General features: G+C 45.7%; 1 protein-coding gene across 1 annotated transcript in view; it reads left to right on the top strand.

The window, feature by feature from the left end:
• Positions 1–14,077, top strand: part of DNAI1 (dynein axonemal intermediate chain 1) — a gene marked incomplete at its 5' end in the record, with an annotated part of 258,464 nt that overhangs the window by 66,417 nt on the left and 177,970 nt on the right. Inside the window, 3 exons of the mRNA XM_037902893.2 lie at positions 363–447; positions 4,238–4,355; positions 7,678–7,721. Coding sequence (XP_037758821.2) covers positions 363–447; positions 4,238–4,355; positions 7,678–7,721 — 247 coding nt within the window. The remainder of the gene's footprint in view (positions 1–362; positions 448–4,237; positions 4,356–7,677; positions 7,722–14,077) is intronic.

Genomic DNA, 14,077 nt, shown 5'->3' with positions numbered 1-14,077 from the left:
GAGGTCCCTTCCAACCCTGATATTCTATGATTCTATGATTCATTGACTTTCATAGGCAAGTGGACACAAAGCTGCTTTGGGTGCCTTTGAAAATCTCCCCCACGGTGTGACTGATTCCGTTAGCTATGTGCTGTATGATACTGTTGATCTGCATACAACTTAAAGTCGAGTTCCCAGAGATTTATTGAAACCCTCTGAACTTTGCTTGTCCATGTGAGACCCTGAAACCCCTTAGTCCAGAGGTCCAACAGGAGAGGCGGGCTCTTTGCTAATTTTCAGGGAACCACGGCACAGGAAGTAATTTCCCTTTCTTTCAACATGTTGGTTGTAAAATTTCTCCTCATTGTTTTACTCTTTGGCAGAGTGATGATGTAACCAAGGTGACCAAGGCAGCTAAAATAGTGGAGCGGATGGTCAATCAGAATACCTTTGATGACATTGCACAAGGTACGGGACTTTCATTCACACTCAGATGTCAGTTCTGCGGAAGAGACCGGCACACCGTTGTGATGAGGGTGGTGAAAGCTCCTTTGAGAATGCAGGCTGTGGGTTTTCAAAGCAGCCTAGGAAAGTTCTATTCAGTGGTATTTGAGTGCCTAACACTCTGACTCCATGGGAAAGCCCAGCCGTAATCAATTACAATTGACCAGTCTGTGCATCAAGTCCTTGATCAGTACCATGTTGCTGATCACTTCCTTAGAGAAGTCAGAGGCTACTCACCGTTATCAACTCTGTGGCCACACCTGACATAATGACTCCCATGGAATCATCACCTGTGCATGGAGAGGAAGAGGATTGGTGAGATATGTAACTGAGAAGAATCCCTGTTTGCTCTTCAGGATGGCTGTGCAATGTGGATCCTTTCCAGGGTCACCATGACAAAGTGCAATAGTTCATGGAATGTTACTTCAAGCCATGTCAGTCCATGTAACAGAGAAATCTGCATGAAAGGCCACCTCTGATAGGCTGCCCTTTTGCCCTAAGTGACCACTTTAAGTGGCCCAAAGGTTGCCAATACTGTACCGTTTTGGTCGCTCCTTATTTAAAATCCACAAGCTAGATTCAGCCCAAGATGAGACAGACCCCCTTCAGCTGACAGAAGCCAGGACACAGCCCTCCCAGTAATGGAAAATCTGCGTCGGGGAGTATGAGGGCAGCATAAGACACCCACAGTATTACTTCCACAGGCGTGGGCACAGCCAGCCCACATAGTCCCCAGCATAGCACTGCCCTGGGAAGGTTTATGGCCAGGACACGTGGAGAATTTACTGGTTCTATATATACCCCATGTAGCCTCTCCTTTGGAGCCCTGAGGTCAATTTAAAGCTTCCCCTCCCTAGCAGAGACCCCAAGTGAGGGCATTTTATTCTAATGCCTAATGGTTAGGCAGGGAGATGTGAGTCCGGACTCCTGGGTTTTATTTCTAGCTCTGCCGGTGAACAATTTGGTGACCTTGGGCAAATTGCTTACCTGTCCAGAGCCTCAATTCCACCATCAGGAAAGTGAGGCTAATCATATTTCTCTGCCTCCCAGGGATACTGTGAGGACAGATTTATTAGTGAGAGTTTGTAAAAGGCTCTGTGATCCTCAGTGCGAAAGCACCTCAGAAGTGCCAAGGATTATTATGTATTCGTACCGCAAGTAAAACATTGCAATATGCAGGTGTTACATCTTCATAACCCTAGAAAGATTACAACAGGGAATCTGGGGAAGCATTTTCTGGTGGAGTTAAATTTTGTCTTGATTCAAAGAGGAGACCTGCTGCTAACAGGAGGGTGATATCGATATAGTGGGCCAGATTCTCAGCTGGTGTAACTCACCAGAGCTTCATTGACTTCTATGGAGGCACAGCTGAGGATCCCGCCCATTGCCTTGCTGATCACTGTAGGCTCTCCTACATGTCCCTGTGGCGTGGGGAGTTCTGTGCATGTAGGTATTGGGAGAGCACTCCACAATTTACTGTTGCTGTCTACCCACCTCCAAAGTGACCTGCATATAGTAATGATACCTAGCTTTTATACAGTGCTTGTTATCAGCAGATCTCAAAGTGCTTTTACAAAGGAGGTCAGTATAATTATCCTCATTTTACAGATGGGTAAACTGAGGCACAGAGGTGCAATGACTTGCCCAAGGTCAGCCAATGGTAGAGCCAGGAGCAGAACCCAGGGCTCCCGAGTCCCAGGTTGACACTAACCAGGGGGCATGCACGGTGCTTCACAAGATGCAGGAAGGCAAGATCACAGCCCAAAGATGCTTGCTATGTAAGGGCCCAGTTCTGTGTGTTCAGTGGGAGATGAGAATACTTAGCAGCTCACAGAATTGGGCCCTAAGTTAGACAGAGTCAGCACAGTGTTTAAGGACCAGGCTGAGGAAGGCAGCAGAGTGCCAGAATAGAGGTGGAAAGCTAGGTGAAAGAACTGAGGTGTTTGGTACTGTGGTCATGGGCCTGTATAAAAGAAGGTGGCAGAGAGAGGCTCCAGACATAAATGTGCCATGAAAAAAGGCACAAAGTCCCAACAGAGAGTACGGGATCTTTAAGGAGCGAGAAGTGGGCCGAGTGCAGGCCGCAGAAGAAGGATGTCAGATCAGAGAAATGAGATGTAGGCAGGAGCAGATCTGGGAACTTGCAGAAAGGAAACAGCCCAGCCAAGTCTATTCATTTATAGGGCACGCGCTGCTCCAAGCAGGCTGGGACTTAGGCAGCCATTCAGCAGGCACTGGGTTGTTTGACCCGCACTGGAATATGTCCCATGCTTTGCGTCGAGTTCCCTGAACAGGTGAGTTTCCTTTCATGGTGCAGGCACTGACAGTCTGAGCTGCCTGTACAAAGCAGCTGTACAAGCCCATCCACTATGCCTACTTACAACAGGGAACAGAGGCCACTGGGACAGATTCCACACCTTGTCCATTCTAACAGTGCCCCTCTCTCTTCCCACTCAAATCACTCCTCAAACCGCCCATCTGTAGGGTGACACTCACAAGAATGGTGTTGGCGGATGTGGGATGGCGTTAATAGAACTTGCATTATCAGGACATGGCTGATCAGCACCTGCGCACCTTATTTGGTGGTGGTTCTCCTTTTCCACAAATAAATAACAAAATATTAGTCTGTGTCGCCAAATTCCCGATGAGATCATCGATGGCTCTACAGTTTCCAAAAGAAAATGAGCCAGTGTGACCCAGGGCCTGAGCCACTGTACTTGCAACTTAGGAGACCAGGCTCTATTCCCAGCTCTGCCACTGACCTGCTATGGGACCTTGAGCAAACCATTTCCCCTCCCACCCTTTATTAGGGTTGCCAACTTTCTAATCACACAAAACTGAACAGCCTTGCCCTGCCTCTTCCCCATGGCCCCGCCCCTACCCCACCCCTTATCTGAGGCCTCGCCCACACTCACTCCATCCTTCCTCCCTCCATCGTTTGCTCTCCCCCACCCTCACTTACGTTCACCGGGCTGGGGCAGGGGGTTGGGGTGTGGGGTGTATGTCTGTAGAGTGCGGGCTCTGAGAGGGAGTTTGGGTGTGGCAGGGGGCTCAGGGTTGGGGCAGGGGGTTGGGATGCAGGAGGGGGTGCAGGCTTTGGGAGGGAGTTAGGGTGTGGGAGGAGGTTCCGACCTGGGGCAGGGCGTTCAGAGTTTACCTCAGGTGGCTCCCGACAGTGGCCAGCATGTCTGGCTCCTAGCTGGAGGGGGCAGGGGGCTCTGTGCGCTGCCTGCACCCGCAGACACCACGCCCGCGGCTCCCATTGGCCGGGAATTGCAGCCAATGGGAGCTGTGGAGCTGGCAGTCAGGGCGGGGGCAGTGTGCAGAGTCCCCGTGGCCACCCCTGTGCCTAGGAGCTGGACATACTGGCTGCTTCCAGGAGCCACATAGAGCTAGGGCAGGCAGGGAGCCTGCATTAGCCCTACTGCACCGCTGACCGCACTTTTAGCGGCTTGGTCAGCAGTGCTGACCAGAGCCCCCAGGATCCCTTTTCGACCGGGCAGGGACCATCTCTTGCTCTGTGTGCGTATAGCGTCTAGCACTGTGTGGCCCTGACCTCACTTAGGGACTCTAGGCACGACGGGGATACAAATAATAAATCTCGGGCATGAGCAGTGCCTTTGGCACAAGCTCTGAACATGGCGGTGCCTACCCTTTAGCTAGGGGAGAGGAATGATCTTATACTCCACCCGCAGGCACTGGTTACAGGCAGACCCCTTTTGAATGCGCTGGTATTCGTTTCCTCTCCTTTTAGATTTTAAATATTTTGAGGATCCCGCGGATGAATACAGAGACCAGGAGGGGACTCTCCTTCCACTGTGGAAGTTTCAGTATGACAAAGCCAAGAGGCTTGCAGTTACTGCCATCTGCTGGTGAGTTTATTTGTTGCAGATTTTATCTCCTAAATCCCTGGGCAAGAATGGAATGAAATGACATGCGATCTTGCAAGCCAGCGTCCCTGTGAATTGTCATAACGTGGAAGTGTAGCTCCGTTATTATGGCAAGAAGCCCAACATTTTGTATAAAAACATTCTGAATGCTTTCTGTGGGAACACTGTTTGTTTGGAATAATTCAATTCAACGATTATTCGTTGGTGGTAGATAACCATGCCAGGTGCTTATGGGCAGCTGGCACCTGCTGTGGTACTGAATGTGCCAGACACATGCTCGGATTCCATTGCCCTTCAGTGGAAGATGAGTACACTGCTGACTTAGTGTGGAGCACCAGGGCAAAGAGGTTAAATAAATGGAACAAATAAGAGTCCCTTCCCCTGAGAATCATAAAACCAGATTGGACAGATCTCTGGAGAATGTACAGGAAGAGTCAGTCCTGCACTGGCCTAGGGAGAGGTAGGAAAAGAACTATATGAAGGCAGAGGCTTTGGTCTGTGCACAGAAAAAAAAGAGCAGGATGAAGTGCCGATGCAATTGCATGTTCCAGTTAGGTAACTGCATGTGCAAAAGGATAAGTGAGACACTTAGGATATGTCTACACTGCAGTTAAAAACCCACAGTTGGCCTGTGCAGATGACTTGGGTTTGCAGAACTCAGGCTAAGGAGCTGTTCAATCGCAGTGTAGACAGTCAGGCTCGGGCTGGAGCCCAGACTCTAGGACCCTGCAAGGTGGGAGGGTCCCAGAGCTCAGGCTGCAGCCTGAGCCTAAACATCTACTCTGCAGTTAAACAGCCCCTTAGCCTGAGCGCTCCCCCTCCCCAACGCCCCGAGCCTGAGTCAGTGGGCATGTGCCTAATTGCAGGATAGACCAACCCTCTGTCTCTGTTCCAGGCCAGCACTTTTAAGCAGATATTGTACATTAAGCATGTATTTTAAGCACGGTCCTGAGTAGAGATGCTTTCCTGAATCGGAGCCCTAAGTAGCTATTTGTATAGGTAATGGTTGTAGTTGTACATCGCAGAGGGCCTGACCCAATCTAGCATTGGGCCCTGTTGCTGTCTCAGTTTACCTTCTTCCTTGTCAGTCCAAAACATCACCACTGATAGTTTCAGATCTTTCCCTTTCTGGGGTCTCATTTATTGACATACAATAATATTCAGCTTCTCTTCCCCAGGCCTAATTCATCTTTTTAATTGATAACAGGTGTCAGCCTACACATAGCCTCCCTCTGTGCTCAAAAGTCTTTAGAATCCTTTACCAGGGCTTCACCTTCAGTAAATACTAAGTAAGAGAGAACAATAGACTTGTAAGATATGTCCCAGGTATGGATTTGTGTTTTTCAAATCTTTTGTAGTGACAGTGGATCTAATGGTTAGAGCAGGGAAGTCTGGATCCTGGGTTTTATTCCTAAAGAGTGCAAATTATCATTTACTGTCATTATTATGAGTCAAAATGGAGAGATAAAGAAAGAAGCATTAAAAGGCAACTAATACTAAAAGGATAAGAAAACGTGATTTAACTGTATATAAAATTAACCTGTGGAATTCACTGCCACATGACATAATTGAGGCAAATAGCTTAGTAAATTGCAAAGAAGGATTAGTTATTAAAGCTTTCTATATCAAAAAGTATAGTATTGGCAGGTCAGTCCTCATGCTTCAGGGAATAAACTGATCACTAACTGGGACAGGAAGGAACTTCCCTCTCTGGTCTGTGTGTATGATCTTTGTGGACTTGAAGAAGGCATATGATCGTGTTCCAAGAGAATTTGTTTGGTGGAGTTTGTGACAGAGAGGTGTGCTGGAAGGATAGGTCTATCTTATGCAGGTATATATCATGGAATGTCTACTGTAGTTAAAACCAAATGGGGCTACAGCAGAGGATTTCTAGTAAACATTGCCTTGCACCCGGGGTCAGCATTGAGCTCTTTTTTGTTTGCAGCTGGCTTGGATGTGATTAGGGAGAATATACGAAGGGAGCTGCCTTGGAATATGCTGCTCCGTGATGCCATAGTGATATGTGCAAAGATTATGAGACCCTGCAAGCCAACTCTGAAGAGTGGCAAGACAGTTTTGCGCACCTGGGACTCAAGAGTGAATGTTGGTAAGCCTGAGGCTTTGATAACTGAAGGAGCAGGACCCACTATAAAGGATATTACAGGCAGAGAGCTTAGAATGGTGAAAAAATGTAAATACCTAGGCTCAGTGGTTGGTGACAATGGTGCCCTTCTGAGTGATGCCTGACAGCATACCAAAGCTGCTTGGTGCAAATGGTGGGAGCTGATCTCAGTTTTCTATGATTAAAAAGGTGCCAATAAAGTTAAAAGGGAGAATGTATCAAACTGTAATTTGACCCATCCTAATGTACAGAACAGAGACTTGGCCAGCCACGAGACGAGAAACCAGTGTGCTCTCCACCATGGAAATGAAGATATTGAACTGGTCAAATGGTTGGACACTCTGTGACAGGAAACAAAATGAGGTTGTGTGGAGCGTAATGCGGGTTGCCCCAATTGGAGACAAGTTGATGGAGGCTAGGCTACATGGCCAGGGGCAAGTCCAGCAGAGATATGAGAGCTATTTTGGAAGGATGGCTCTTGCAATGATCGTGGATGGAAAACAAGCAAGGGGGAGGCCAAAGACTCGGTACATGGACCAGATATCAACGGTCCGCACACAGACCAATTTGCATGACAGCCTGGCATACAATCATGAGTTTTGGAAGAAGGCTGTAAAAGTCACTGAGCCCGAATAGGCAAGTGGCAAAGAAGACAAAATCTGTGTGAATGATCTTACGTTATGGAACTTATGTGCCTTCCTCTGAATCACCCATCATTGGCCAATGCCGGACAAGATAAGTGAGTGGGTGGACCCTTGTTCTGATATGGTTTGGCAGTTCCTATGCTCCTGTATCCACAATGGTGGAAACTGAGACTTCTTCTCTCTTCCTCTAAGATATAGGGTTTTTTAAAAAGTATATTTTCAGTGACTGTGAAATGTACAAGGCAGGGAGCCCTGGAGACTGAAATCTTATTGTTGTCATCTTTGACGTAGCCCTTCCTTATCCACTCCATGTGTTGCCATCATCCTCTGTTGTCTGAGTCCACGCATAGGTCTTGATCCTGTGAAAAATTAGGCACATGCAAAGCTTTAGTCACATGCGTAAGTGTTTGCAGGATCAAGCCATAGACTGTCGGCTCTTTTGGGCGGTAATCTGGCTTTATTCTGTGAAGCCCATGCACATCTGTTGAGTTAGATAATTAATAATTCATACTCTGTTACATTTACTTTCTTGTTACAGGAATCCGAAGTACAAGGATCTGTTTGCAGTGGGACATGGCTCTTGTAAGTTACAAATTAAACAATATAATTCAGCGACCTAAAAGGGACATTTCCAGGTTAAATAAGAAGATATAATTTAAAAATATTGCACTACTATAGATGTGTTTACCACGATTGCCCACACCATCATGATGGTTAGAAATCTGGAATGCTGGCCCCAATTTTCTCATTCCTGTGTTACTAGCCTCACTTTAGATCATAAAAAGAAAAGGAGTACTTGTGGCACCTTAGAGACTAACAAAGAATACAGACTAACACAGCTGCTAGTCTGAAACCTGACTTTAGATCATGCAAATCTAATTTTTTTTTAAAAATCAAACAAGTTCAAGCCATTTTGCTGCTCTTTTATTGTTTGCATTTCATTCAATTTGTACAACAAAAGTAGGCTGGTCAGTTTCCCTTTTGTTTTAGCAGACTTTTTAGTCAGTTTCACAAATTGGTTTTCATGCACTAGCACACTCATGCCCCAGTCTGCACTGTTCGTGTTGCAAACACCCTAGAGAATGCCAGAAACCAAACAGAAGTCTGTTTTAATTGAAATGGCTGCGGTGCAGTTGTTATCTACAATAGGGTAGCAGCTTAAAACAAAGCTATTGTGAACAAATGTTGCCCTCTAAACAGTTCCCTGAGGGTGCCATGCTGTTATCTTTGAATAACCCCACTATCTGTATCAGTAGCCTTGCATGATGATTAGGTTTTCCTCCTTCATGTTAACTCTCTGTCATTGAAAAAGAAACAACCCCCTCTCTGCTGTGTTTTGAAATTCTATTGACTTGTACTCTGCTTCTCTCGGGTAGTAAATAGGCGGACAGGGGGCCAAATCCAGATCGCCAGATGCTTTTGAATGGACCCCAAAATCTTTTTATTTACTTATTATTATTATCATCATCATTATTTATTATTATTTTCTCTGGAATCTAGACCATAACTAGACCTTGCCCAAGAAATTTGGGTCTTGCCAAAAAATAATTGACTGCCCTGTCTGGGCTGGGTGATGCTGCTGCTGAAGAGTCTCTATAGAAATATCCTCTTCCACCCTGCCACCCACCCACTCCTCCAGCTTGAACTTGAATTCTTACTATAGCAAACAGCTCTTTCATTCTGCATGGAATTCTCACAGGCCAGGGTCAGGTCTTTCCATAGAAATACTGGCCAAAAGGAGTTCCTGGGTGTAGCAGGAGCCCTACACTAGTTTTCCTGGGATCATTCTGTGAGGCATGAATCTGTGACTCACGAGACACCTGATTCTGGGAAATGGCTCTGGGAGGTTCCTCTAATGCAGAATGGTCAGCAGTGTAACCCAGAACCCTGCAAGTGCTGGCTTTGAAGTCCTCTGTGGGTCTGCTTCTTTCCCTTGCAGCATGGTTTCAGTATAGCCATGGTGCCACAGCTCCTGCCCTGGCTTGTCAGGGAGGGATAGCTCAGTGGTTTGAGCATTGGCCTGCTAAACCCAGGGTTGTGAGTTCAATCCTTGAGGGGGCCATTTAGAGATCTGGGGCCAAAATTGGGGATTGGTCCTGCTTTCAGCAGGGGGTTGGACAAGATGATCTCCTGAGGTCCCTTCCAACCCTGATATTCTATGATTCTAAGAGAAGAGTGGTGCCCACAGCAGGAGGGGAAGTCAGAAGATCCAGTGCATTTCCGAACTAGTTGTTTTTGTTTTTCCAGAGAGCTGGGGGGAGGGTGTGCCAGACAACACAAGAATGTCCCTCTAGCCCCACTCCTGGCATCCCTCCTGCCCTTGGTCTGCTCCTTCCCTATCCACTGATCTCTGACTCTGCAGAGGGGCTGGGATAAGGAGAACAAAGCCCATCCCCTCACTGCAGGAAGAGGGAAGTTTGCATCATGGGACCCTTCACACTGATACTGTGGATGAGGTGATCTGGTTCAGTTTGTATCCTGCTGGAGCTGCCAAAAGATTCCTCCCATCTCCTCTCGATCTAGATATTTTTTCTCTCCTTTCTCACTATTTTTATTTATATATTTGTTTGTTTTTAAATTTAAAAAGCTGATTGTACAGTAGGGCATTACCAGCTCTCCATTCGGCTTTGGAAACAAACAAACAAAAAATTAAACTAAAAGTGGCAGCTGCTACTGAAGTTAAACACTATCTGGAAATTACAGATGGCAGGGATAGTAATTGCAGGTTTTGGAAAGTGAAACAGAATTCACAGGTGTAGTGACCTAGCTACAAATACCACGTCTGTGACTGCCTGCCACTTCATTTGCTAAATACGGCCTTGTAAATTTAAGCCGTATCTGTAAATGTTGACAGTGTAATTCAGGCTGATGAAGTTAGAATCCATTGTGAACATTCTTTGCTGATGAAACAGGGTTTGTTTCAGTTGGACAGACACAAATCAGTTAAGAATCATATTGTGACGCTCTGTACCTTCGGGGAACACCCCCATTTTCATCTTTATAAAATGATTGTGTGATATCCAATGCAAGGTTTGTCATGTTGGGTGTCTTCGGAAGGCTCATGATGCACTGAGCATGGTTGTTATAGTGAAGTTATAATAATTGTTACAGTAATGTTATAGGCTATAACTTCATGTATATAATTATGAGGCTGAAAATGTATCCTCGTGGCTTAAAGCAAGCCCATGCAAAAATTCTCCAAGAACAGAGAGGCAGTTCACACCTCGTCAGGGCACGGATGGGACAAACCCAGCCCAGCCTCACAGGAACAAAAGACGCTGGCCTAGGTGGCAACAAAAGAATCTGTTAGGCTCTCGAGTGAGACACCCCCTTCCTTTGGGCAGTCTGGGACTGTGATGAGGTAATGCTCACCTGACTCTGAAGGGTGGGGGGCAAAGCCAAGAGGGAAGAAAGGACATGTTAAAAGGGAGAGATGTTTGCCATGCTCTTCCTCTCTCTTCCACCTCCATCTTCAGACACCACACCAAACGACTGAAGCGCTGATCAAAGGGGAGAGCCTGGCAAAAAGCAACCAGCCAGCCTGTGGTGAGAAGCATCTAAGTTTGTAAGATCAGCTTAGAATGCGTTTTGCTTTTATTTCATTTCGCCAAATCTGACTTGTTAGGGTTTGACTTATAATCACTTAAAATTTATCTTTATAGTTAATAAATCTGTTTGTTTATTCTACCTGAAGCAGTGCGTTTGGTTTGAAGCCTGTCAGAGACTCTCCTTGGGATAATGAGCCTGGTACATATCAATTTCTTTGTTAAATTGAGGAACTCATATAAGTTTGCAGCGTCCAGTGGGCATAACTGGACACTGCAAGACGGAGGTTCCTAGAGTTGTGTCTGGGACGGCAGATATTGGCTAGTGTCATTTGGTTGCAAGTAGCTGGGAGCATTGCATTCCAAAACCTGTGCGTGAACAGTGGGGTTCTCACAGCAGAGCAGGGTAAGGCTGGCTCCCAGAGTCAAGGATTGGAGAGACCTAGCAGATCACCGGTCCAGATAACACCAGAGGGGAATGTCACACATATATTAAATTTAAGGCTCCCTTATCTTATTAATACTACATTGGATTAATAAAACTGAAAGAATCTGACAGTCTGATTTACTTTATGCTACTTCTTCTCTTAGTTTTAATCCTGTACTTCCCACAGGTCTGACAACAGACCAGTCAGTTTCTCTGAATTTCACATTCTGTTTCTCCTGTGCTAGCAGGGCAGTGCCAACACAGCAGGGGAATATTTTTCCTTTAAAAAGAAGCTCTGTCTATTAAAAGCCATGGAAATGATCCTCTTGCCGTTGGTTTGCGCAGAAGCCCAAAGAGACCTGACAAGATCTCTTTAATTCAGCAAGTACCAGCTCACATGTTAAAGGTCAGATGGGGACCAGCCTTTGCAAAAAGGTGGGTGGGTAGGAGTGGATAAAGAGACTGCTCCCCTTGCACGACCAGCACAAGAGCCTGTCATGATCATAGTCCCTGTGCTCAGAGGAGTGCAGGGACTCACAGCTACCAAGGTACGCTCCCAGCCATAGGCGCCGCCTTTCTAATGTGCTGGGGGTACTTTCCCTGGCTCCACCCCATGCCCTGCCCCCACTCCACCCCTTCCCTCAAGGCAGATCACTTATACGGAGGACAGATCACTGATAGAGAGCGTTAGGGATTGCTTGGTAAGCTGGCCATGAGCCGACAATGTGCATTTGGATATGGACAAGTGTAAAAGTATACATCTAGGAACAAAGTATGTTGGCTATGCTTTTAGGAGACGGAACCCTGACATGGGAAGAAGTAATTCTCAAAAAGGATTTAGTGGTCAGAAGGGACAAGCAAGTGAACCTGAGCTCCCAGAGCGATCCTGTGGCAAAAAGGGCTATTGTGATACTTGGATGTATAAACAGGAATGTTGAGTAGGAGTAGAGAGATTTACCTCTTTATTTGGCACTGGTGCAACTGCTGCTGGAATACTGTGTCCAGTTCTGGTGCCCACACTTCAAGAAGAGCATTGAAAATTGGAGAGGGTTCAGAGAAGAGCCACAAGAATGAATAAAGGATTAGGAAACATCTCTTACAGTGTGAGACTCATGGAGCTTAAACTATTCAGTTTATTGCAGAGAAGGTTAATGGGTGACTTGATCATAGTGTCTAAGTACTCACATGGGAAACAGAAATTTAATAGCATAATAGAAATGTAGGGCTGGAAGGGACCTTGAGAGGTCATCTAGTCCAGCCTCTGTGCTGAGACAGGATCAAGTATATCTAGACCATCCATGAAGATGTTTTGTCTAACTTGTTCTAAAGATGATGGGAATTCCACAACCTCCCTTGGAAGCGTATTCGAGAGCTTAACTACCCTTAGAGTTAAATAGTTTTTCCTAATATCTAACCTAATTCTCCCTTTTTGCAGATTAAGCCCATTACTTGCCCTGCCTTCAGAGGATACATACAACAATGGAACTCTGACCTCTTTTATAACATCCCTTAACATATTTGAAGAGTGTTATCAGGTCCCCCTTCAGTCTTCTTTTCTCAAGACTAAACACGACCAGTTTTTTTTAAACCTTTCCTCAGAGGTCCGGTTTTCTAAATCTTTGATCATTTGTGTTGCTCTCCTCTGGACTCTGTTCAGTTTATCCACATCTTTCTTAAAGTGCGGCACCCAGAACTGGACACAGTGCTCCAGCTGAGGCCTCACCATTGCCAAATAGAGAGGAATAATTACCTCCCATGTGTAACTGCATCACATTGTTGACTCATTTTCAGTTTGTGATCCACTCTAACCCCCAGATCCTCTATTCCCCATCTTGTAGTTGTGCATTTGATTTTTTCTTCCTAAGTGTAGTTCTTTACACTTGTCTTTATTAAATTTCATCTTGTTGATTTCAGTCCAGTTCTTCAATTTGTCAAGGTAGTTTGAATTCTAATTCTGTCCTCCAAAGTGCTTTCAGCCCCTCCCAGCTAGGGCATCATTCAAATTTTATAAGCATACACTCCACTCCATTATACAAGCAATTAATGAAACTGGACCTAGAATAGACCCCTGTGGGACCTCACTAGATACGCCCTCCCAGTTTTCCAGAAAACCCTTGATAACTACCCTTTGAGTATGGTCTTTCAACCAGTTGTGCACCCACATTATAGTAAATTCATCGAGATCACATTTCCCTTGTTCGCTTATGAGAATGTCATGTGGGTCTATGTCAAAAGCCTTGCAACAATCAAGATATATCACATCTGCAGCTTCCCCCCCTCAGTGAAGCCAGTAACCCTGTATGATAATAGAGTGCTCTACATTCTAACAAAGGTAACACAAGATCCAGTTGCTGGACATGGAATCTAGGCAAATTCAGACTAAAAATAAGGTGCAAATTTTTAACAGTGAGGGCAGTTAACCATTGCAGCAACTTACCAAGGGTTGTAATGGATTCTTCATCTCTGGAATTTCTTAAATCAAGATCAAATGTTTTTCTAAAAGATCTGGTATAGTTTAACCTCAGTGACTGACGTAGGAATTAATACAGGGAAATCCTATGGTTTGTGTTATACAGAAGCTCAGATTAGATCATCACAATGGTCCCTTCTGGCCTTAAAAGTCTATGAATTAATTTCTCTCATGCAGCTTTCAGAACCTTGTTGGGAAGAATGCTGATGGGAACCTCTGTCCTGACCATCTCAGGTGGAAGGATGGGCAAGGTGGCACCTTCCAGGGGGAGAAATGTAGGGGATTTTGCAAGATGTGTCTCTTCCTTCCCCAAGTTAATTCATGCAGTTGGAGGATCTTATGGGTAGAGCTGAGCAAACAATTTTGCATGCATTGTTGTAGCTGTGTTGGTTCCAGCGTATTAAAGAGACAAGTGGGTGAGGTAATATCTTTTATTGGACCAACTTGTTTTGGTGAGAGAGGCAAGCTTTTGAGCTTGCACAGAGCTCTTCTTCAG

This window comes from Chelonia mydas, chromosome 5, assembly GCF_015237465.2.
Source record: "Chelonia mydas isolate rCheMyd1 chromosome 5, rCheMyd1.pri.v2, whole genome shotgun sequence".
NCBI classification, from domain to species: Eukaryota; Metazoa; Chordata; order Testudines; family Cheloniidae; genus Chelonia; species Chelonia mydas.
This window is presented reverse-complemented; position numbering and strand designations above follow the sequence as displayed.